Source organism: Lacerta agilis, chromosome 14, assembly GCF_009819535.1.
Source record: "Lacerta agilis isolate rLacAgi1 chromosome 14, rLacAgi1.pri, whole genome shotgun sequence".
NCBI lineage: Eukaryota > Metazoa > Chordata > Lepidosauria > Squamata > Lacertidae > Lacerta > Lacerta agilis.
In genome coordinates this window covers 37637417-37658970 of record NC_046325.1, presented here as the reverse complement: position 1 = coordinate 37658970, position 21554 = coordinate 37637417, and the positions used below count along the sequence as shown (strand labels likewise).

General features: G+C 44.9%; 1 protein-coding gene across 5 annotated transcripts in view; it reads left to right on the top strand.

Annotated features, from left to right (window-relative positions):
- Positions 1 to 21554, top strand: part of NSF (N-ethylmaleimide sensitive factor, vesicle fusing ATPase) — a 79128-nt gene that overhangs the window by 7686 nt on the left and 49888 nt on the right. For all 5 annotated transcript variants that reach the window (XM_033169374.1, XM_033169375.1, XM_033169377.1 and 2 more), the window contains exons 2-7: positions 5021 to 5106; positions 8611 to 8710; positions 11305 to 11344; positions 15136 to 15302; positions 16578 to 16685; positions 17728 to 17803. In XM_033169374.1, the coding sequence (XP_033025265.1) occupies positions 5021 to 5106; positions 8611 to 8710; positions 11305 to 11344; positions 15136 to 15302; positions 16578 to 16685; positions 17728 to 17803 (577 nt within the window). The remainder of the gene's footprint in view (positions 1 to 5020; positions 5107 to 8610; positions 8711 to 11304; positions 11345 to 15135; positions 15303 to 16577; positions 16686 to 17727; positions 17804 to 21554) is intronic.

Here is a 21554-nt window from a genome sequence, read left to right as displayed (position 1 = left end):
GGGTCTAGAAGCCAAGCCTTATGAGGAACGGTTGAAGGAGCTGGGTATATTTAGCCTGGAAAAGAGGAGGCTGAGAGGGGATAAGATAGCCATCTTCAGATATCTGAAGGGCTGTGACATGGAAGATGGAGCAAGCTTGTTTCCCCCTGCTGTGGAAGGTAGGACTTGAACCAACGGCTTTAAGCTAAGGGGAAGAGGATTCCGACTGAACATCAGGAAGAGCTTTCTGACAGTAAGTGCTGTTTGACAGTGGAACGGTCTCGCTAAGGAGGTTGTGGACTCTCCTTCCTTGGAGGTTTTTAAGCAGAGGTTGGATGGCCACCTGTCATGGATGCTTGAGCTGAGATTCCTGCATGGAAAGGAAACTAGATGACCCTTGGGGTCTCTTCCAGCTCTATGATTCTGTGATTCTAAGCTTGTGTAAGTGTGAGAGACAGACAGACAGACAGAGGAGTCCCATATTACAGCTGCTTCTCAGACTGACACCTCTCCAGTTCCCAGGTGGGGTGATGCTAGCATGGAAAAGGTTGGGGCGGGAGGCAGTAGACTAATATGACATACAAAGGTGTGATCGTGTGCGTATGGTCTGCAGTCAGCATGGGAGGCAAGGCTCAGTATGAGCCAGTGTGGTGTAGTGCTTAAGAACGGTAGACTCGTAATCTGGGGAACCGGGTTCGTGTCTCCACTCCTCCACATGCAACTGCTGGGTGACCTTGGGCTAGTCACACTTCTCTGAAGTCTCTCAGCCCCACTCACCTCACAGAGTGTTTGTTGTGGGGGAGGAAGGGAAAGTAGAATGTTAGCCGCTTTGAGACTCCTTCGGGTAGTGAAAAGCGGGCTATCAAATCCAAACTCTTCTTCACATTTCTCTTTATTCAAAACTGGGGTTCTCAAACGGTGGTCTGTAGACCACCAGCGGTCTGCAGGCTTCATTCAGGTGGCCCGCGGCAGGTCTGTGGATTTCTGGTTGAATATTCCACCACATGGCATATTCATAGTGATTTTTAGTTTTATGGCTGCTTTTAAATTGTAATACAATAAGATGCAATCTATGCGGAATAAAAGAAGCCATTAAAGACATCACAGAAACCCATTCAACATCTAGCACGGTGCGTCACCATTGCTAAAACAGGCAGAAAGATCATGATGTGTTCCACCGAGACCCCTCACCCATTTTCAGGTGCTCTGTGGGGAGGGTGGAGACATTTAATAACCCCTGATTGAAAAGCATTTATAATCTTCTTAATACTTTTAAATCTCTAAGCCCTATACAATACCTTTTTACGGCATCATTAAAAACAGAAATACAACCTGAAGCCAATAAAACCACAGGATGAAAGCATCTAAAAACAAATGCCTGGTTAGCCCACCATATATTTTATGTAATCTGAAGGAAATAAATAATAAACTAAACTAAACTGCGTCACTTAGCTTGCCTTCTGCGTTGCATTGTTTTGGAGAAGGCAGATTTACACTTTGCTTCCTGACTGCATGTGGAGATACTTCTTTGAAGAACCTGATGGATCTAACAGGACGAGCCATTAGCATTGTTCCCTTATTTATGTTCCCTACTGCACTTTTGAGGGCACTCTGTTCTTGGCCTCTTCTCTTTTTGGAAGAGAGCTTGAGGCACCCCACGTCCTCAGCCACAGCACGGATTTTCATATTGCTTTGGGTTCACCCGTTTTGCTCCCTGTCAGGCTTCAGATGACTCACAGATCATTTCTGCTGCGCACTCTTGCTCTCTTGTCTTGCGGCAGATCAGTGCCCAAGTTAATCTTGTCCTCTGTGTTGTGGAAATTAATGCCATGGGTTTGCATGCACAATATATGTCAGGACGTGAGGCTCTCCTGACTAGCGGTTCAGAGCCATTTTTAGATCGTAATCTGCTTGCGAAGCGCCAAATTGTCTTATTTTTGCTTGCGCAGCTACATAAGGCACCATGCATGTGGATAACCTGTGATAATTTCTCAGGTCCCAAATGCCTGACTTGTGGGCAGTGTTCGGAACTCTGATACATAAGCTACGTACCAAATGGCTCCTTAAACCAGAGTTAAAACGGAATGCTTAGTTGCCATTTTTGGACCAGACGGCTCAAAAGTCTTTATTTTTCGGTATGACTTGTTGGTTCCTGAAATTCACCCTGATTGCGCAGATAAAATATAATGGGTAGAATTCCACAGGATGTGTTGCTAGTATGTGAAAACAGTCAAGATCCAGGCATCCCCAGGCAGGCATCTCCAGATGGTGGAGATATCCCAGCCTGATCGTTCCCCACCAGCAGCATCCTTTATTAAGAGACCCTTTTTCAAAGACATCTCTGCCACTCTCAACTTGGCTGTGACTGTGTGTGTGTTTCTGTTGGTTGTGGAGGCGGGGTGGGGGTGGGGGTTAGAGACCCACCAGAGGAAGAGGGAGAGAAAGCTCTCTACGTCACCCCCACCCAAAAAAAGCCTCCCTCGCCGTCTCCTCCTGTCTCTGCCTGCTTTGCCCCCCCTCCTTCCCTGGATGAGCCATGCGGCTCTTGCTGTCCCTGCGAAGATGATGGGGGGCGATGGAGCGAGAAAGAGGCACGTGGGTGGGGTGGGGTGGGGTGGGAGTTAAAGGTCCAGGCGGCTTCACGGGCAACCCACGGAGCCCACTTCTCAGTGTTTTTTTCAGATCCAGGAGAACTTTTAAGGGTCTCCGACACGGCTCTCTCCTCACACTTGGCATGCGCTCGGCAGCCGGATGTTGAGGAACGTGGGGCAGGAAGTTTGGGAAGCATGGCTTCTTTCCCTAGCATGGTTCTCCAGCTGCGCGGGCGGGGAGGTGGGTGGGTGGTGGACTCTCCTCCTCTGGCTCCTCCTCCTCCCTCAGCGGCGCTCTAGGATTGCGGAGGGGGAGAAGTTCTGCTCTCCCCAGACTCCAACTCTCCTTCCCGGACACTCAGCTTGCCGCCCGGCCCTGGTTCCCCGTGCCACTGGCGCCACAGGGTAGAGACGTGCCTGGGGAAAGGAATATTCCCTTTCAATAAGGGAAATTTAAGGGATATAAAAAACAGGGATAGCAGCGGGAAACGGCTTGGAATAAGGGAGTTTCCCCGCAAAAAAAGGGAGACTTGACAGATATGATCAGGTGCCAACCTAGTGGTGCCTGGACATCTTCGCTTGGTCGCACGTAGCCGATAGCTAAATGCAAAACGTGCCTGGTGCCTGACAGATTTTGAGTGCTGCTTGTGGGATGTGTGTTGTGGGGGACTCAAGGGGACCCCTGTCTCAAAATTATCATGGTCTGGAGAGCTGATACAGAGCTTCAGAAAAAAGTATGGGGGTGCCTTTTCTTGACTTGTTCCACTAGAAATAACAGAAGCTAAGGAACTTGCGACTCTTCATTTGCCCGCTAAATATAGAAACATTATTCACTTCATCTACTCCAGTAGAACACCTAATAAAGCCACTTTCCATAAACCATTATCTTCAGTTATCCAAAAATAAAAAATAAAAATTCTTAGGCCAATGGGCTTTAGATGCTGCCTCCTGTATCTGTGATAGTTTTGGTTGCTCTTTAATTTGTTTTCTACCTAAGAGCATATATAAATCACCAACTGGCAAGACGAACAGCATGGCAGTGTGTGATAAAATAATTAAAACATAATAAAATCGTAAAATCATAACACGGGGCAAATAACCAACCCTGAATAAAACTCAACTCTCTGTCAAATTAACTCTCTAATTGTTAACGAGGTCTGTTTGTTGTATTTTGTAGCTTGTTCTTTTTGCCACAAAATTCTTTGAGGACTTGTTTTTCGGGGTTTTTTTAAAGATGTGATACAATTGTCTTAAGTAAAACCTCTACAGGATGTTATCTGGGCAGGTTGGGCAATATATTCTTCAACCAGGCCTTTGGCTGATATATATTCTACAGCCTTTAAAATGTGTTTGTGGGAGGAGACGTTGTTTTGTTCTGTTTTTTCTGTTTTAACTATTTAGTGTGTGCTTTTTATCTTGTATTTTTGTCTTGTGAACCAACCTGGGATCTTTTGACGAAGGGGGGGGGGTATAGAAATCTGAATAATAATAATAATAATAATAATAATAATAAAAATCAAAGGAAAGGTTGGCCTTTTTCTTTTCTTCCTTGATGTCCTGGCTCTCAATGTACAAGGACCCTTGTATGGTGAAGCCATACAGTCATGAGAGTCTCGTTCCAAAGCGACACAACCCAGCCAGATGGGCGGGGTATAAATAATAAAATTATTATTATTTATTATTACACAGCTTTGCTTCCTTTGTCTGATTGGTTTCCTTCCTCCTCTCTGTCATGAGTGTCCTCAGAAGCAGGTTCCCACATGCACAACTAACATGTTTGTTTTGCGGAGGTGTCCCTTTAGAGTACAGTGGTTCCTTGGTACTCGAACAGCTTGGCTCCTGAACAAATCGGCTCCTGAAAACCCGGAAGTACGTTTTCCAGTTTGCGTACATTTTCCGGAAGCCGAATGTCCGACTCGGTTTCCGCTTGAGTGCAGGAAGCTCCTGAAGCCAATCGGAAGCCGTGCCTTGGTTTTCGAACGGTTTCGGGAGTTGAACAGACTTCCGGAACGGATTAAGTTCGAGAACCAAGGTACCACTGTACAGTCATACCTCTGGTAGCGTTCGTCACAGGTTATGAACGCGCCGAACCCGGAAATACCGGAACAGGTTACTTCCGGGTTTGGCACGTCGCACATGCGCAGAAGCGTGAAATCGCGCTTTGTGCATGCGCAGAAGCGCCGAATTGTGCCGCGCACATGCGCAGACGCAGTGCTTCAGGTTGCGCGCTGCTCATGTTGCGAACTGGGCTCCGGAACGGATCCCGTTGGCAACCAGAGGTACCACTGTACTAGTATTCTGAATGCCAAGCGAGTGCAGCTGATTTGCCTTTCCCGTTCCCTCATGCTAATTAAAACGTGGACCTTAGAGAGCAAAGCCGTCTTGTATACATGTCCGATGATGTCTTGCTGCTCTGACCTTTCCTTGCGTCTTCTCTGATTCCATCCCAGACTATGCAAGCTGCGAGATGTCCCACGGACGAACTCTCCTTGAGCAACTGTGCGGTGGTCAACGAAAAGGACTTTCAGTCTGGCTTGTAAGTTTTGGTGGTTATCATTCCTCACACTCTAATGGAGAACTTGCCTTTCCTTGCGGTGACTGGGGGAAATAATTTACAGGGACCTGCTGTTTCCTAGAGCCTTTCGTAGCTCATCATCCCCAGAGTATTGCAGGACATTGTCTGGGCAGGTTGGGCAATAGATTGCTCCCAGGTTCCGATCCCCTAAAGGTGGAACGTTGCCAAAAAAGAGAGAAGTCATTCAAATGTTGTTGTTTTAGATTGCTTCTCTTACAGGAATAGAAGGCACTTCATGAAATAATGGCATAAATCTAAAACAATTACCTGCTCCAAGCAATAAACCAATGAAAAATGGAGCCTGAGCCTCATAAAAGTGGAGCACTCATAACCCGCCAGCCAGAGGGCGTAGTAAAAAGCTTTCAGGTGCGAATGTGTGTTTATGTTTCCTGAAAGTGAACAATTAGGCACTTGCAGTTTCATTAGTCTAAAGGTCTACTGCTCAGAACGACTCCAATCTCTTCTAGTGGAGATTTGAGGTGGCGCCTTCTGTTAGGAACGATTCTGCTTTGTAGAAGGCAATGCCACACCAAAAACATTCCCTGAGAAGCTTACAGTGCCTCTAACCCAGTTACCGGCTGCCTGTTTGGTGTGAGAATGTGGCTTGGAGGCACAGAGGATGCATGGACACAACGCTGCAAGTTTCACGAGTCTCGCCTCCTCCAAGGCCTCTGACCTTTATTGCCTAACAAGAAGAAGGGTGATGGGCACCAGCAGTATTCCCCCCCCCCCAAAAAAAACCCACAGAAGGTGAGAGCAGCCGAATTTCTCACCCCCAAAATGAGAAGAACTGTGTCTGCACGTTTTGTCTTGTACTTCAGGTTCTACAACAGTTAGAGACGTCTTTGTTTTTTTAAATGAAAGGTGAGAATCTGGGAATTACATTTCACCCCGGGGGGGGGGGACTGTCCTCCCTCAGCACCCAGCTCCTCCTTCTGTGGCGACAATGTGGTATCAGCCGGGACCTCATAACATCGACGATTGTGCAGCCACGTATGTTTATCAGTGCTGAGAAATGCATGCCGTTTTCCATCACATTCTCATTTGTAGCGACTACATGGATGGTTTTTCTTCAGCACCTGTCACATTTGGGATTAGAAAGGCCCGTGTGGAGGGAGCGTGGTGGCGGAAAAGACGAGGACGCTCCCATGGTAACCGGTGTAAGGGATGGGCAACTCTGCTTTCTCGGTACATTAGTGAGAGAACACTATTTATGTCACTTCCTTATGAGTCAGTGGAGACGTGTGTATGTACGTTTGCGGCTTCCTTTGCGTTCCCAATTTTTCTCTGCAACCGTGAAGGATGACATTCACATTTCATTTATACTGCAGACCAACCCTGGTAAAATCCCTGAAACGGATATTTTCCCTGCAGAAAACTGCCTGCTCAGGCATGCCCTAAAGCTGAAACGTGTGTAGATTGGATACAGATTATGGGCTCAACCATGATTCCACTTGTCCTGCGATTTCCAGTCACGGGTCCGAGAATTTTTAATCCTTTTTTTTGGTCCCACTGCTTTCCCCAGGAAAACCCGCTGTTTACTACTGAATCGAGGAAAAGATATGGATCAGGTTTTCCACAGATAGATGTTTGTCCTGATTCAGCAGTAACCAGCGGGTTTTCCCAGGGAAAAGTGGCGGAACAAGTTTGTTGCATTTTCTTCCCATTGAAATCGGTGGGGCTTAAGTTTGTCATGACTAACTTTTCTCATGGATTTTAATGGAGTCGCCGTGCAGAAAGTTTGGATCCCAGCCTTATACGCTATATGGAATTCTCTTATTCTTTCATGGATGTGTTGTGCATGTCCTCGAGGGAAAAGCTCTATAGCAGGAGCTGCCCCATCCTCCTGGACTAGACACCGTCACTTGTTCTGCTGCTAGATCTGATGGGAAGGGCCCTTGCCTGGCCATGTCCCTCCCCTCCCCGTAGAAGTAATGACACAGACACGTTATGCCAATTGTAACGGGCGTAAAGGCCACAACTTTATTGGTTACGGATGATGAGCGGTATTGGCTTAGGCATTGGACCCTATCGGCTATATCCGACCTCAACCCGTGTGTTGGGAGTCAGTGAAGGGTTAACCACCAGTAAGGAACCCCAGTGATGAACATCTCCCGGAATTCCCCCTGTGTTCACCGTAAGGGGCGTGCCTTAGGCCCTCAGCTCCCCTGGCTTTGGACAGGGCCATGCCCCCGGAAACCTTTACCGGAATCCCCTTCAATTGAGGGGCAGTTGATGGCGCTACCTCCCCTCCCCCTTTCATGTGGAAATTTCCAATGCCTAACCACCTACGCCGCGTGTTCGAGTCGTGACGCCCGCAAAGCCACCTCCTGAAGAACGGAAGTGGGATTCTGCGACGAACCTCCACTTCAGATTCTCCCCTCGTTACTAAGTGAATTTTTAATCAGGTGTTCTGGGTCAAATTACAATGCACCCCACCTGTCCCTCTGAGGTCCGTCTGTTATTTCACTTCCCTTTGATTAATAATCTGGGAATCTCTTAGTAACGGGAGTTTTCCTGTCCAGCGGCCGCGGCCGGTTATATCCTCTGCTCTGGGCTTCAGGGGTTAACCTCTCCTTTGCCTACAGTTCGGGGTCTCTCTTTATTAGATCCCCTCACTATATCAGTTAGCTAAGCCCTCTTAGCAGCTCTGTGGCAATACCAGGGTTTCCGCCCGCTAGCCCCTCCTGAGGGAACTCCAAGACACAAACTATCACCCTTCAGGTTAGTTTTGTCCTTTCCCTGAGTTCACCTCCTCAAGAGCCTATATAACTCGCTGGACCAAATGAACGACGATATTTTCTTAGCTCAACTATAAGAGGTCTTTATTTCTTACATAACATAACGGTTTCAGTGATGGTTCATAAGCTTAGTTTCATAACAGTGTAAACTCTTTCTTTCAGCAACATATACACATCTTCAACGATCCTAACCTAACCTAACCTAAACCTAACCTGGCCCCACACCCTCCTTCTTCCAGTCACCACTCTCCTCTCTAACGGCTGCTCCCTCCTTTTAAAGAGCGGAATGTCCCGCCTCCCAAGGGGTATCTGCCACTCAAACTGGGGAGCCCATTAACTCCTAAAACACCGTGGGTTTCTGAACATCCCCTAACTTAGATCTGATTCATTACAGCTTCCCACGAGGAATTGCTCTTTTATCAAGGGCAAGGCAGCCAGAACTGACACCGGTTGCTCTTCCTGACAGCCAGGATCTGCATGGGAAGAGCTATATAACTGTGGCTTGAAGAACTTGTTTTCTGAGGGTCTTTTTTTTTTTGCCAAGGGGAGCTGCTTTATACTGAATCAGACTGTTGGTCCAGTCAGCTCGATATCGCCTACATTGACTGACTTATCCTGGTTTCAGGTTTCTATCCCAGCCCTACCTGGGAGATGCCAAAGATTGAGGCCGAGACTTTCTGTACGGGGTGTAACAATCCTTGTTCATTTCTCTTCCCCCTTGCAGGCATGTACTTGTGAGGACCTCCCCGAACCACAAATACGTTTTTACGCTAAGAACTTACTCCTCCGTTGTCCCAGGGACCATCGCCTTCAGTTTACCGCAGGTATGTTTTGACTGTTGGTTGCCAAGGGCGAAATGGAACTTCATACTAAAAATTATGGCTGTTTTTGTTTGTCTGTTTTTAAAAATGCAAAACCCGCATATTAAAGTCGGCTTCCCAGGGTCATCTGGTCAGCCGCTGTTGGAATCGGAGCGTCGGACTTTAAAAAAACCTTTTGATCTGATGTGGCAAGGCAATTTAATTTACAGGAAAGTTATGCGGAAAGCAAGATTGCTTGAGAGTAGACAGCTGTGAAGTATCTCTTACCTCATTCCTCAGAAAGGATGGCTGCTGTCATGTGATGCATCCTATCAGTCAGCTGCTCCGAGACCATATAACACCAGTCCTGAAAGACCTACATTGGCTCCCAGTATGTTTCTGAGCACAATTCAAAGTGCTGGTGCTGATCTTTAAAGCCCTAAACAGTCTTGGCCCAGTATACCTGAAGGAGCGTCTCCTCCCCCATTGTTCAGCCCAGACACTGAGGTCCAGCTCCAAGGGCCTTCTGGCAGTTGCCTTCTTGGTGGTGGTGCCCGCCCTGTGGAATGCCCTCCCATCAGATGTCAAGGAAATAAACAACTATCTGACTTTTAGAAGACATCTGAAAGCAGGACTGTTTAGGGAAGTTTTTCATGTTTGATCTTTTATCGTGTTTTTAGTATTCTGTTGGGAGCTGCCCAGAGTGGGCAGGATATTAATAATAATAATAATAATAATAATAATAATAATAATAATGGCCTGCTGCTTGGATCCCTGCCATGGCTTCAGCCCTCTTAAACACAAGCCATGTGGAACATAAGGTTATAGCTTCCCTGGGAAAGCAGTGCTGCTGTTAAATAATCTCCCATTGGTCTGTTACTTGCAAATCTCGACACAGAAAAAAAATCTGTCAAAGGTAGCACCAGCATCACTGGATATTTAGCAGCAACACTTTGCAGAGTGTGATTAATCTCCTTGGCTTTCCTGAACCTCCTGCAGTGTCAGCAAAAACTTTGAACCTGTGAATCTAGCTTGGGAGTGAACTGCTAGATGAGATTTTTTTCCCCTCTCCTCTTTCAACAAAACAGCAAAGGCTGAATAGCCTACAGGGCTGTGAATTGCAAAAGAGGGTTTTCTCTCTGTTTTTTTTTCTTTTTTTATTCAACAACTATGTAATGGTGCTTGCTCCCAAGCTGCAAATCTTTGTTTCTGTCTCCGACTCATCTGGAGGTGTTAGGGAAAACCTCTGTTCCCCTGCCTTGAGGAGTGGAGAAGATAAAGATGATAGCTCTGCAGAACTACCATCAGAGATCATGTTCCTAATCAAAAGGCTTAGATGGGTCAGGCTAAATAGCAATCTGAATAAAACTACTAAGTTTCTAATACAGCTAGGCATTTTGCAAAAAAATTAAAGGGAGATCCTGTTCACACGCTTATGCTGGTAAGCAAAGCAATCAACAGAGAAGAAGAAAAAACCAGGAGAGGAAGCTAAAAATATATATTGCGTTGGCAAGTGCTAACTGAAACAAGTAAGTTTTGAGACACCTTCTTAAAGTGAGGGTGGCGTTGAACAGATTGGATCTCCCCATTTCAAATGTAGGGAACCACTGGAAAAAATGCACACAGTACAGAAACGGCAAGTGGAAATTTGTGGTTCAGAAAGCAGGAATGCAGAGTTTGCGGTGAGAACAAGTTGAAAGATAAGGACAGAGTTCACTTTAAAGTTAATTAGCAGTGCTTTAGACAGAATGAAGGGAAGACTCCCTGGAAAAGACCCTGATGTTGGGAAAGATTGAGGGCACAAGGAGAAGGGGACGACATAGCACGAGAAGGTTGGACAGTGTTCTCGAAGCTACTAACATGAGTCTGGCCAAACTGTGGGAGGCAGTGGAAGACAGGAGTGCCTGGCATGCTCTGGTCCATGGGGTCACGAAGAGTCAGAAATGACTAAGCAACAATAAACAGAATATGATAGGGGTTCAGCAGTCAGTGCAACAATGGAGCAGCGTAATCCGTGCTATGGATTTGCAAACCTAGTTGAACAAATGTGGCTACGAAATCGCTTGAGACCTACTTGCTTGCTTGGCATTGCTCTCTTCCTCAGCAGGCTAGAGGCAAAAACACTCCAAAAGGCAGGGGGGACCTGCACATAATACCTAGCTTTTATACCGCACTTTAGCGTATTCAAAACACATCGCATTATCTTTTCGTTTGTCCAAACAACAACCTTGTACGGTAGGCCAGTGGTGTCACCCCCCCCCCCCCGTTGCATATAGGGTGGTACATTTGGGAGATGGCAAAGTAAAGAGCTGAGACAGCGACTTCTTGACGTTAGCTCAAACTTTTAGCCACTATGCTGTCCGGACTCTCATATAGGCTATAGTCATGTGAGTGTCATGATCTTGTATAGAGGTTATGACTTGTAGCATGCTTGCGAAAAATTGCATATCCTTTTCCCCCTTTTGAATTTTTTTTTTTAAGTTGTGATGAAGAGATGTTTTTTCTCTAGCTCTTACATCTATCTGCCTGTCTGTCTGTCTGTCTGTCTATCTATCTATCTATCTATCTATGTATGTATCATCTGTCATCTATCTATCTATCTCTTTGTTCTCTTTCAGAGAAAATGGGCTGGACTTTCTATCGGGCAAGACATCGATGGTAAGTGTTTCCTGTTAAGTTTGTTCATGGTTTGGTTTCTTGACTGGACTGGCGTAAAAGAGAGCTCAGTTGGAACAAATGTCCGGTTAAATGGGGATGCTTTATGTACTTCTGGGGTGCATCTAATTATATAGCTTCTTTTTTCTAAGTTAGGTATTTGTATCAGTAGATTGCATTGAGTCAAAAGTAACTTAACTTGTCTTGCTCAAATCATTTCTATATTTTGTTTATGAAAGTGGCTTATAGCCTTGTTGCTGTTAATTTGGGGTACCTGATAACAGCTAAATATATAAGGCAATATATAAAATAAATAAATGATGGCCACCTGATGCTAGTGTGTGCTGAGTGAAACAAATAAGGCAGGCATAGGCAAACTCGGCCCTCCAGATGTTTTGAGACTACAATTCCCATCATCCCTGACCACTGGTCCTGTTAGCTAGGGGTGATGGGAGTTGTAGTCCCAAAACATCTAGAGGGTCGAGTTTGCCTGTGCCTGAAATAAGGCTTTAGGCTTTTGGGTTTTTTTTAATAGAAAAAACAGATCTAGCAGATTAAATCTTCCGTAGTGGTGCATTTCAAATACAGGCATGGGGGAAAGGATGCAATGCCGTCAAAACAGAATCTGTGGTTTTGAAATAGTGAAAACAAGGGAGAATGAAACAAAGAAACCAATGAATCAATACATTTTAAAGTTATTGACACGAATGGCAATCCTGTATCCATTTAAATAGGTGCAAGCCCAATTGAATGAAATAGGATTTCTGAGTAAAGGTGCGTAAGGTTGTACTGAAAAGCACCAAATGTGGAAATGATAGGACAATTAACAAAGATAAATGCATAATGGAATGATACGATCATATGAACAGGATAAATAAGTTGAGCAGAGCAACTAAGAACTGAAATAAAAGGTTGAAGATGAGACCAAGATTAAACCGACTAGTGAAGAATTAAAATAATCCAAATGAGAGAGAAACTAGGGACAAACTGAAAAACGAGCCAAATGAATTTGAAAAAGCAGTCCAAATCTTAGATTAAGCAGCAGGTAGCTACAGACTTTACCAAAAGTAGAAATATTCGAAGGAAAAGGAAGAGGAAAATCGGAACACCTAAATTATTAGGAGATGGTGGTGGAAGCAACAACAGATGAACGAGCAATAGGGGAGGAGGGTGAGAGGAAGGGAAATACAGTATTACCTTAAGGTTGAGCTATCAACCCAGAAGAAAAGGAAAAGACGTAGAGAGACCAGAAATTGAAAGATATAACCGAATGTTGTCAGTGTGAAAAAAGATAACTTCAAAGGACCAAATAAGAGGACTAAGAGGATGACGTTATAAAAAAGTATATCAGCAAAGAACTATGTGCAGAAATGCATGCAAAGTGTTCTTGGATAGGAATAAGCAGGGAACATCTGCTCAGAGCAATCCATATGCCTTATTCACTCTGTAGGTACTTAGTTCTGGTGCTGGGAAGCCATTTAACTTGCAGTGAAATAGTTGAATTTATTATCTTCCCACACGCTGAAATGCGCCCCAGCTTTGTGCGTATTCCTACAGAAAAACATAAATGTGCCCTGGAGACAGTTGTCAAACCTTCCCCTCTCCTGTCCCTTATCGTCTAAAACAGGGGTCAGCAAACTTTTTCAACAGGGGGCCGGTCCATTGTCCCTCAGACCTTGTGGGGGGGGGCAGACTATATTTTGAAAAAATATATGAACGAATTCCTATGCCCCGCAAATAACCCAGAGATGCGTTTTAAACAAAAGCACACATTCTACTCATGTAAAAACGCCAGGCAGGCCCCGCAAATAACCCAGAGATGCATTTTAAATAAAAGGGCACATTCAACTCATGTAAAAACACACTGATTCCCGGACCGTCCGTGGGCCACATTGAGAAGGCGATTGGGCCGCATCCGGCCCCCGGGCCGTAGTTTAGGGACCCCTGTTCTAAACGGTGCAATGTTAATAGTGATATTGCTGTGCACTGTCCAAGGTGCTGGAAAAGCAAGTTAATGGAAGCCTAGGCTGCAGTTGGTATAATTCTGGGGATGGGCAGGGGATATACATATGATGGTAAAGAAGCAGGAAGCTGTGGGTTTCCCTGCGTTGTGCAGTAAAAGTAAATTTGTACATTGCCCAGCAATATGAAACTAACAGCACTACAGGGCATTGTATATTGGTGTTTTAGACAAAGCTGTGCCGTCATTAATGATGCCTTGAGAGCGGTAATTACATAAGCTGCACCTTTGGCGTGGCTCTTAATTCTCATTCACTCTGAAAATGAGAACACAGAAGCCCCAGTTGGCATTGCGATGCCTCTCCAATAATTGGAATTTGCGACGAGAAACGGAAGATGGGTCCCAGCTTGCAATGTTTTATCTTTTTTGCTGAGAGCAGGAGAAGGCCAGGGAACTACTCACATAGGTGTAATGACTGTATTCTCTTCCCACTTAGAGGTTTCTTTCTGGAGGTTGGTGCCAGGAAGCAAATCCCCTGTAGGCAGCATGGAAATTGTCCCCTACAAATCAGATGCTTACAACATGTGCACATTATGGAGGTGGCATTATTCTTCTGAGGGCTGAATTATATATCAAGTAGATGCATGAATGTCAAATTCTTGTTTTTTTCACCCTTCAGTGTCCCCAAGAAACAGAAACCGGAGTGCCTCTCTTTTCTTCTCTAGCGGAGGCAACCAGGGCTCCCATCTGCTTTATTTTGTTGTCACAATATTACGGGGAAAATTGCAAAAATTAGACGGACGTAAAAACAAAACCCAAAATAGATTGACCGTGAGACTAGTTAATTTCGTCTCTGAAACAGCCTGATATATTGATTTCATGATTTTCACTCTCTTAATAGTCACCAACCATAAAATCTAATTCAAAGTTAATGGCTTTGGCGCTTTTGGGGGAAAAAATATAACCCCTGTTGCTCATTATGCTTTGATTTCTGCTTACCTCATAAATTTTGCTCCTTGTTCCTTCCCTGATTGTGAAGGGTTTCTGGAAGCCTTCCGCAAGAAATACCTCTGCTCAGTCAGAGATATGTTTACAGTCCTTTATTATATACATATATACAGGTCACAGCTCAGTGTTCACACGTCCGATCCATCGCTCTCAGATCCTGGAAATGGGGGTTTGTGAGTCTGCCTCCAGCAGAGCAACCTGGGTAGCCCCAGTCTCCTCCTCTCCTCCCGGTGTTTCCAGCCCCATCGCTCTTGAGCGGAAGGGAGTGGCATCCCCTGAGCTGAGGTGTTGCTGAAGCTCTTTGCTTGCATCAGAGACCCCTTCCTCCTCTGGGTTCCCTTCCGTTAACTCTTTCTCTCCTGTCTCTCTCCCTTCCTGCCTGCCGCTTTCTAAAGGCTCTTGCCCACTCAGCTCTGACCCCTCCCTCGGCTCCAAGCCGTTCCCTGGCAGCCCCGTGACACTAATGGAGGCACCAGAGCTTCTGCTTGGCTCAAGGTACAAGATAAAGGAGAGTTTCCTCCTCCTCCTCCTCCTCCTGCTCCTTATTATTATTATTCTCATTTTTATACCGCTTTATATTTTTAAGAAAAAAAATCTCAAAGCACTTTACAACACATTAAAAACATCAAGTAAAACAACCCAGAAGAAAACATTACTGTACCGAATAAAGTCAAATACGGTTGTATCTCGGAAGTCGAATGGAATCAGTTCTGGAAGTCCGTTCGACATCCAAAAAGTTCAGAAACCAAGGGATGTCGGCGAATGACCTGAGCTGAGATCCTTCAGCACTCCGCTGAAGTCTGTGGTTTCCCTGCCTCCCATACAGTTTCCGTGTATAACTTTGATAAGGCCAACCAGTGCGTCGGCACGATGACTATTGAGATAGACTTCCTGCAGAAGAAGAGCGTCGACTCCAACCCGTATGATTCTGACAAAATGGCAGCCGAGTTCATCCAGCAGTTCAACAACCAGGCGTTCACAGTGGGGCAGCAGGTTTGTGGTCTTTGTATGCGATTCTCACTTTGTATTGAAACCATTTCTCCCTTCTGAGGACTCCGATCTTGCAAATTGCCAACCGCAATTCACTAGAAAGCAAATCTTCACAAAGAGATCAATTGCACACTCTTTCTTTTAGACAGCAAATGATAAAAAGTTGTTTGTAGGTGGATGGCCAGTACATTTTTTGTAGACAGGACACTTTTGAGGATTTATTTGAAAAGAAGGGGTTTTTTATGACCAGCATTAGACAAGGCTCTTTTTTAGGAGTTCTTGACTCAGGATAATGAGCTTGTATATTCAGGCACAGTTTCTGCAACCACGGAAGGATAAAAAAAGAGAACCATGAAAGCTGAAAATCTGAGTTGCATTAAAAAAAGGTTCTGCACTTGTACCCTTGAGGCTGGAGAAAGCATATGCTCTTCATATGGTTTTATGGCACTCCCCACCCCCCGTCAGATGTTTGGCTTCCAAAAATAGTTTGTGAACCAGAACAGCCACTTTCGGGTTTGCAGCGTTTGGGAGCCAAAACGTTCGAGAACTAAGCTGTTCAAAAACCAAGGTAAGACTATAACAGTAATGTGAGAAATCTATATATGAATTAGCCCATATACCTACATATGCACATCTATATATGCATTAGCCCATATACCTTAGCCAATTGTTAAAAGCCCACCCAAAGAGAAATATCTTAAAGAAGTGCTGGTCGATATTAATAGTTGGACTTGGTCGGACTTGTGAAAGGAAAAGTGCCTTTGTCTGTCTTGGTCTAGTGCAGGCACCCCCAAACTCGGCCCTCCAGATGTTTTGGGACTACAACTCCCATCATCCCTAGCTAACAGGACCAGTGGTCAGGATGATGGGAATTGTAGTCCAAAAACATTTGGAGGGCCAAGTTTGGGGGTGCCTGGTCTAATGAAAGAGCCCATGGGGCAAACAGAGCCAGGAGTTTTAGGACCACGGAGAGCTCCAAGTGAGCCACTTGCTCCAGCAAAGGCTAGAGGTGCGACTGAGGCCTTTTGAGCTTCTGGGTCCAATCTACCGTGCCTAGGCTCCATTCCCTTTGTGAAAACTGCAGTCCTTGAAAGGGCTGGCCTGCAGGGAGGCATTGCCTCTTCTTGCTGTACTGTTGGACCGGTGAGATGGCTTAGGAAGGAGGAACCCAAATAAATGTTGAACTGGAGCTTCATTTGTTTGTTGGCTGCTGCTCTAGCCACGAAAATGCAGGCAAGTGTTTCAATAACCTTATTTTCCTTCACTTGATTTGCACAGCTTGTGTTCAGCTTTAACGACAAGCTTTTTGGCCTCCTGGTCAAGAACATTGAAGCAATGGATCCCAGCATCCTGAAAGGAGAGCCTGCCACAGGGAAAAAACAGAAGGTAAGAACTGGATCTCCCTTTCTGAGGTACCTCAATGAAAATTGCAATGATTGGAAACTGAATATGTGAATAGAGTCCACTATTGTGGACTTTCTGTGAGCACCTTGTCACTCAGTGCTGGACCAACTGTATCCTTGGCCGTATCCTAGCAAGGAGGTTCATCCTGGGTACAGTGATACAGGAATGCTGATCTGCATTGGCTTATTCACACATGCATTTCCCATCTTCATTAGTGGGGAACAAGCAACTGATTAATATCTCCTTTTCATTCTGCAAAATATACAAGCAAAGTCCCAACCCTGGGCTTTCAGGCTAGAATGATTCCGTAATCTCAACCCCACCAAGATAATCCTACTTAACAACCAAATCAATCCTTAAAATAAAAGAGGAGGAGAGAGGAAATGGGGGGCAGGAGACAATGGAAGACTGCTATACCTAGAGTTTAAAAAATGGGGTATGACTCACCAGAAGCTTCTAGGAATTAATCTGAAATCCTCCCAAATGTGTCAGGAGTATCCTTCTGCCAAAATGGGGAACATGCTGCTTTGAATCAGCTTTTAATTAACCAAGGTTCGTGCCAATTCCGCCCTCCCTGCCCTGAAGATCTGTGCTATTTCATAAAGAGGTAAATCTGTTTTACATCTTGGTTTTCGTTGTGCCCACTTTTATATATCGTGCCAGCACCCCGCTGATTTGAGCGAAACAGCATTTCTTCACCTGCCTTCTGTTCTGGCAGCTGATTTCCTTTCCCGGAGCCCTCAAGTCCAGGTCCTTTCCCCTGTTTTCACAGCTTGAGACGGGGGCGGATCGTCACAAATAGGTCTTCTTTGACCTTATGCCGCTAGGAATCTTGTTGAGGCTGCGCACCAGCTGTGCTGGGACGACTTCATATCATGCCGCCTGCTGGTTTCTGCTGCTGTGGAGCTTGTCTTAATGTAAAAATGGGCCCTCTCTTTCCTTCCTGAGGCTCTCCGGGGAGCACCGAGAACGAGTGTCTGTTACTATTCTTCAAGGCTTTTAATTGCGGTTTTCGTTCATTCAGATCGAAGTTGGTCTTGTCGTTGGCAACAGCCAGGTTGCGTTTGAAAAGGCCGAGAGCTCCTCCCTCACTCTCATTGGTAAGTGTGGCCCTCGGGAAGCATTTGCGCACTCCAAGCAGTCTGTTGTCTTCCTTATCGGCAAGTCCACGAAAATTACTAGCACAGGAGAGCCAGTGTGGTGTAGTGGTTAAGAGTGGTAAACTCGTAATCTGGGGAACCGGGTTCGTGTCTCCACTCCTCCACATGCAGCTGCTGGGTGACCTTGGGCTAGTCACACTTCTCTGAAGTCTCTCAGCCTCACTCACCTCACAGAGTGTTTGTTGTGGGGGAGGAAGGGAAAGGAGAATGTTAGCCGCTTTGAGACTCCTTCGGGTAGTGATAAAACGGGATATCAAATCCAAACTCTTCTACTCTTCTTCAAACTCTATTTGCTAGCCTGTCTGCCCTTGCGTCCTTATCTACACCAGTGTTCCTCAACCTTGGGTCCCCAGATGTTTTTGGCCTACAACTCCCATCATCCATAGCTAGCAGGACCAGTGGTCATGGATGATGGGAGTTGTAGGCCAAAAACATCTGGGGACCCAAGGTTGAGGAACACTGATCTACATGACTGTCAAACATAGACCTGGGTTCTTTGTTTGAGTTGCATCTTCTCCCCCTTCTTTATTTTTAGCTAGTTTATACAGTGGTACCTTGGTTCTCAAATTTAATCCATTCCAGAAGCCCGTTCCAAAACCAAAAGCGTTCCAAAGCCAACCAAGGCGCGCTTTCCCATAGAAAGTACAGTCGTACCTCGTGTTGCGTTCGCTGCGGGTTGTGAACGGCGTGGGTTACGAACACACCAAACCCAGAAGTACCGGAAAGGGTTACTTCTGGGTTTGGCGGTTCATGCATGCGCAGACGTGCAAAATGATGTCACGCGCATGCGCAGAAGCACCGAATCGCGACCCGCGCATGCGCAGAAGCGGCACTTCGGGTTGCAGACTGCTCATGATGCAAACGGGGCTCCGGAACAGATCCCATTGGCATCCACAGGTACCACTGTAATGCAAAACGGATTAATCCGTTCCAGACTTTAAAAAAGACAACCCCTCAAAACAGCAATTTAACATGAATTTTACTATCTAACGAGACCATTGATCTATAAAATGAAAGCAGTAATCAATGTACTGCACTATAAAATAAATAAGGCAGGATTGTAGATGATAAAAATTAAAATTAATTTTTTTTCTTACCTGCAGTGATGATAGTCATTGTTTGGATGTGGGGCTTTTATCCATTTCCACAGTCAATCAGTCAATCAATCAATCAGTAGCTGAACTGGGTTCCACACAGTCACAAAAACAAATCAACCAAAAAAGCCTCAAAAACAAAAACGAAAGCATTTCCATTCTTTTATAAAAGAGTCAAAGATAATCAAAGAAACATTTGAACATTTCAGTGTAGTATAGTATCATTTTTTTTTATTTGCATAATACGGATAGACACCTTTTCAACATGAAAGCAAGAGTGTCAAGTGTGAGGGAATTATTCACATTCTTACATATTTGCATTGTTTTATACTTTTTGGATATTATAAGATATCCAAATATTCTGCACTACAAATAGAACTTCTTAGCTTGTTTTTGTTTTCCAATGTATTTCTTACATATATATATCTGACATATTTCTTACATATATATATGTTATATATATGTTATATATATATAATTCTGAAAGTTTGGCCCTGAGGAAAAAAAAGTTAGAGAACCAAAGTTTGGTCTGTTCAGATTAATGGCAGTAGCTCTCCAAGGTCCTAGACAGAGACCTCTAGTTAAAATCCTGTTTAAATCTTGTGGATTCAACCTGCATTCTCCTCGGCCTTTCATTGTTAAGAAAGGAGACGGTGTTTTCATATGTGAGTGGGGTGGGTGGGTGTTTTGGATCAGGTTAGCCATATTGATCTGTATGCTGTTGGTGGATTTTTGTCATTGTCTTGTTGGGCAGTGTGTGTGATAACGGGGAGCCATACCGGGGTGAAGGCGTCTTCTTCTATTTGTCCCCGTGTCAGTTTCAGCTTATTGGTTAATTTTTCTAGTAAGGCTGTTTCCCATACATGAAAAACCACACCCTAGGCCGACCCCAACCTCTCTCACCACCAAAGGAACACGAGCGAACAACAGAGAACCTGCACAAGCAACGCTGACATCAAACCCTACATATATTAAAATAGAAACATCCCCCCACCCCCACCCCCGTCCACCTCTTTCCCCTTTTTCTTCCTAATGCCTCAGCAAATGAAACTGTTTTTTAAAAAGATACATGAAGAAGAAGAAGAAGAGGGGTTTGGATTTGATATCCCGCTTTTCACTACCCGAAGGAGTCTCAAAGCGGCTAACATTCTCCTTTCCCTTCCTCCCCCACAACAAACACTCTGTGAGGTGAGTGGGGCTGAGAGACTTCAAAGAAGTGCGACTAGCCCAAGGTCACCCAGCAGCTGCATGTGGAGGAGCGGGGACGCGAACCCGGTTCACCAGATTATGAGTCTACTGCTCTTAACCACTACACCACACTGGCTCTACATGGAAGAAATACGAGAGAGAGACATTGCACATACTTCTGTAAACCAAGAAATCTTTAATAAAAATACATCAAAGGCTTCCGCCAGCACAAAAAAAGAAAAGAAAGGAGATAGTGCCCCCATCACTGCAAGAGCTCAGTTGCGATTTGAGCACTCTCACCAGCCAACTTCGCCAGTTGTGGTTTTGTGTTGGCTGCCTCAAGTTTTATTCGTTCAGATATATAGGTAGCCAGCACAGTTAAAAAATCAACATGAGACTGCGCAAATGTTCAGCTCCGGAATCATAAATTAACTTCAAGAATTTCCAGACTGTAGGTGATACTCTACCCTTGAACAAAATACTATATAATAGCTTGCATCTACATCTGTCTGTCCATCTATCTAAAGGAATAAGGAATAATTTATTGGCCAAGTATCAATCATACTTGGAATTTTGCTTCGACTACATTGCAATGTAAGAAAATGTACCTCATGCAAACACTATTCCCCTCATGATACAACAGCCCAACAAAGGAACCCCATACCACCAACTGACCTCCCTTCCGCACACAACTACAAATTAACTCCTAAACAGTAAAACAATAAAACAATACCCTAAAAACACCCTTAAACTCTTTGAAAAAAAGCAGGTACTTTACAGAGCAGAAGCCGAGGCAACCCTTCTCGGCGCCATCTTGGACGATGGACAACAACAACTTCCTTCCTCCTTTATATTACAATTACTCCTCACTACAAATCTTCCTTCAGGCTCTATTTGCATTTGCCGAATTGATGAAACACTCAACGGGGGCATGCATGTTGCCCTTGAGTCCTTCTCTAACCATATTCAAATAATATTTAACTTTGTGTTCTTGCTAGAGCTTACCAAGCAGCCCTGGCTCTTAGCTCCATGGATTTCCCTCCCCTTAGTAGTTGCCTGGTGTTACTCTCTCGATGCTCCATTCCTTTCACACCGTGTAGGCAACAGGTGCTGCATGAAGCTGATAAAAGTGGGGCAGGATGGGGCCCAGAGGCAGGGCATTCATAAATAACATCATTTTTGATAACATCATTTACGCACATTTAAAACCGCACTCTTTAACAAGGCAGTATTGTAAAATCAGACTCTGGAATCAAGCGAAGAAAGTTTTTCTGAGCAAATGAATGGCCCCAGACATGTTGCCTTAAAATTTTAAAACAAAATAGAAAATTCTTTCCAGTAGCACCTTAGAGACCAACTGAGTTTGTTCTTGGTATGAGCTTTCGTGTGCATGCACACTTCTTCAGAAA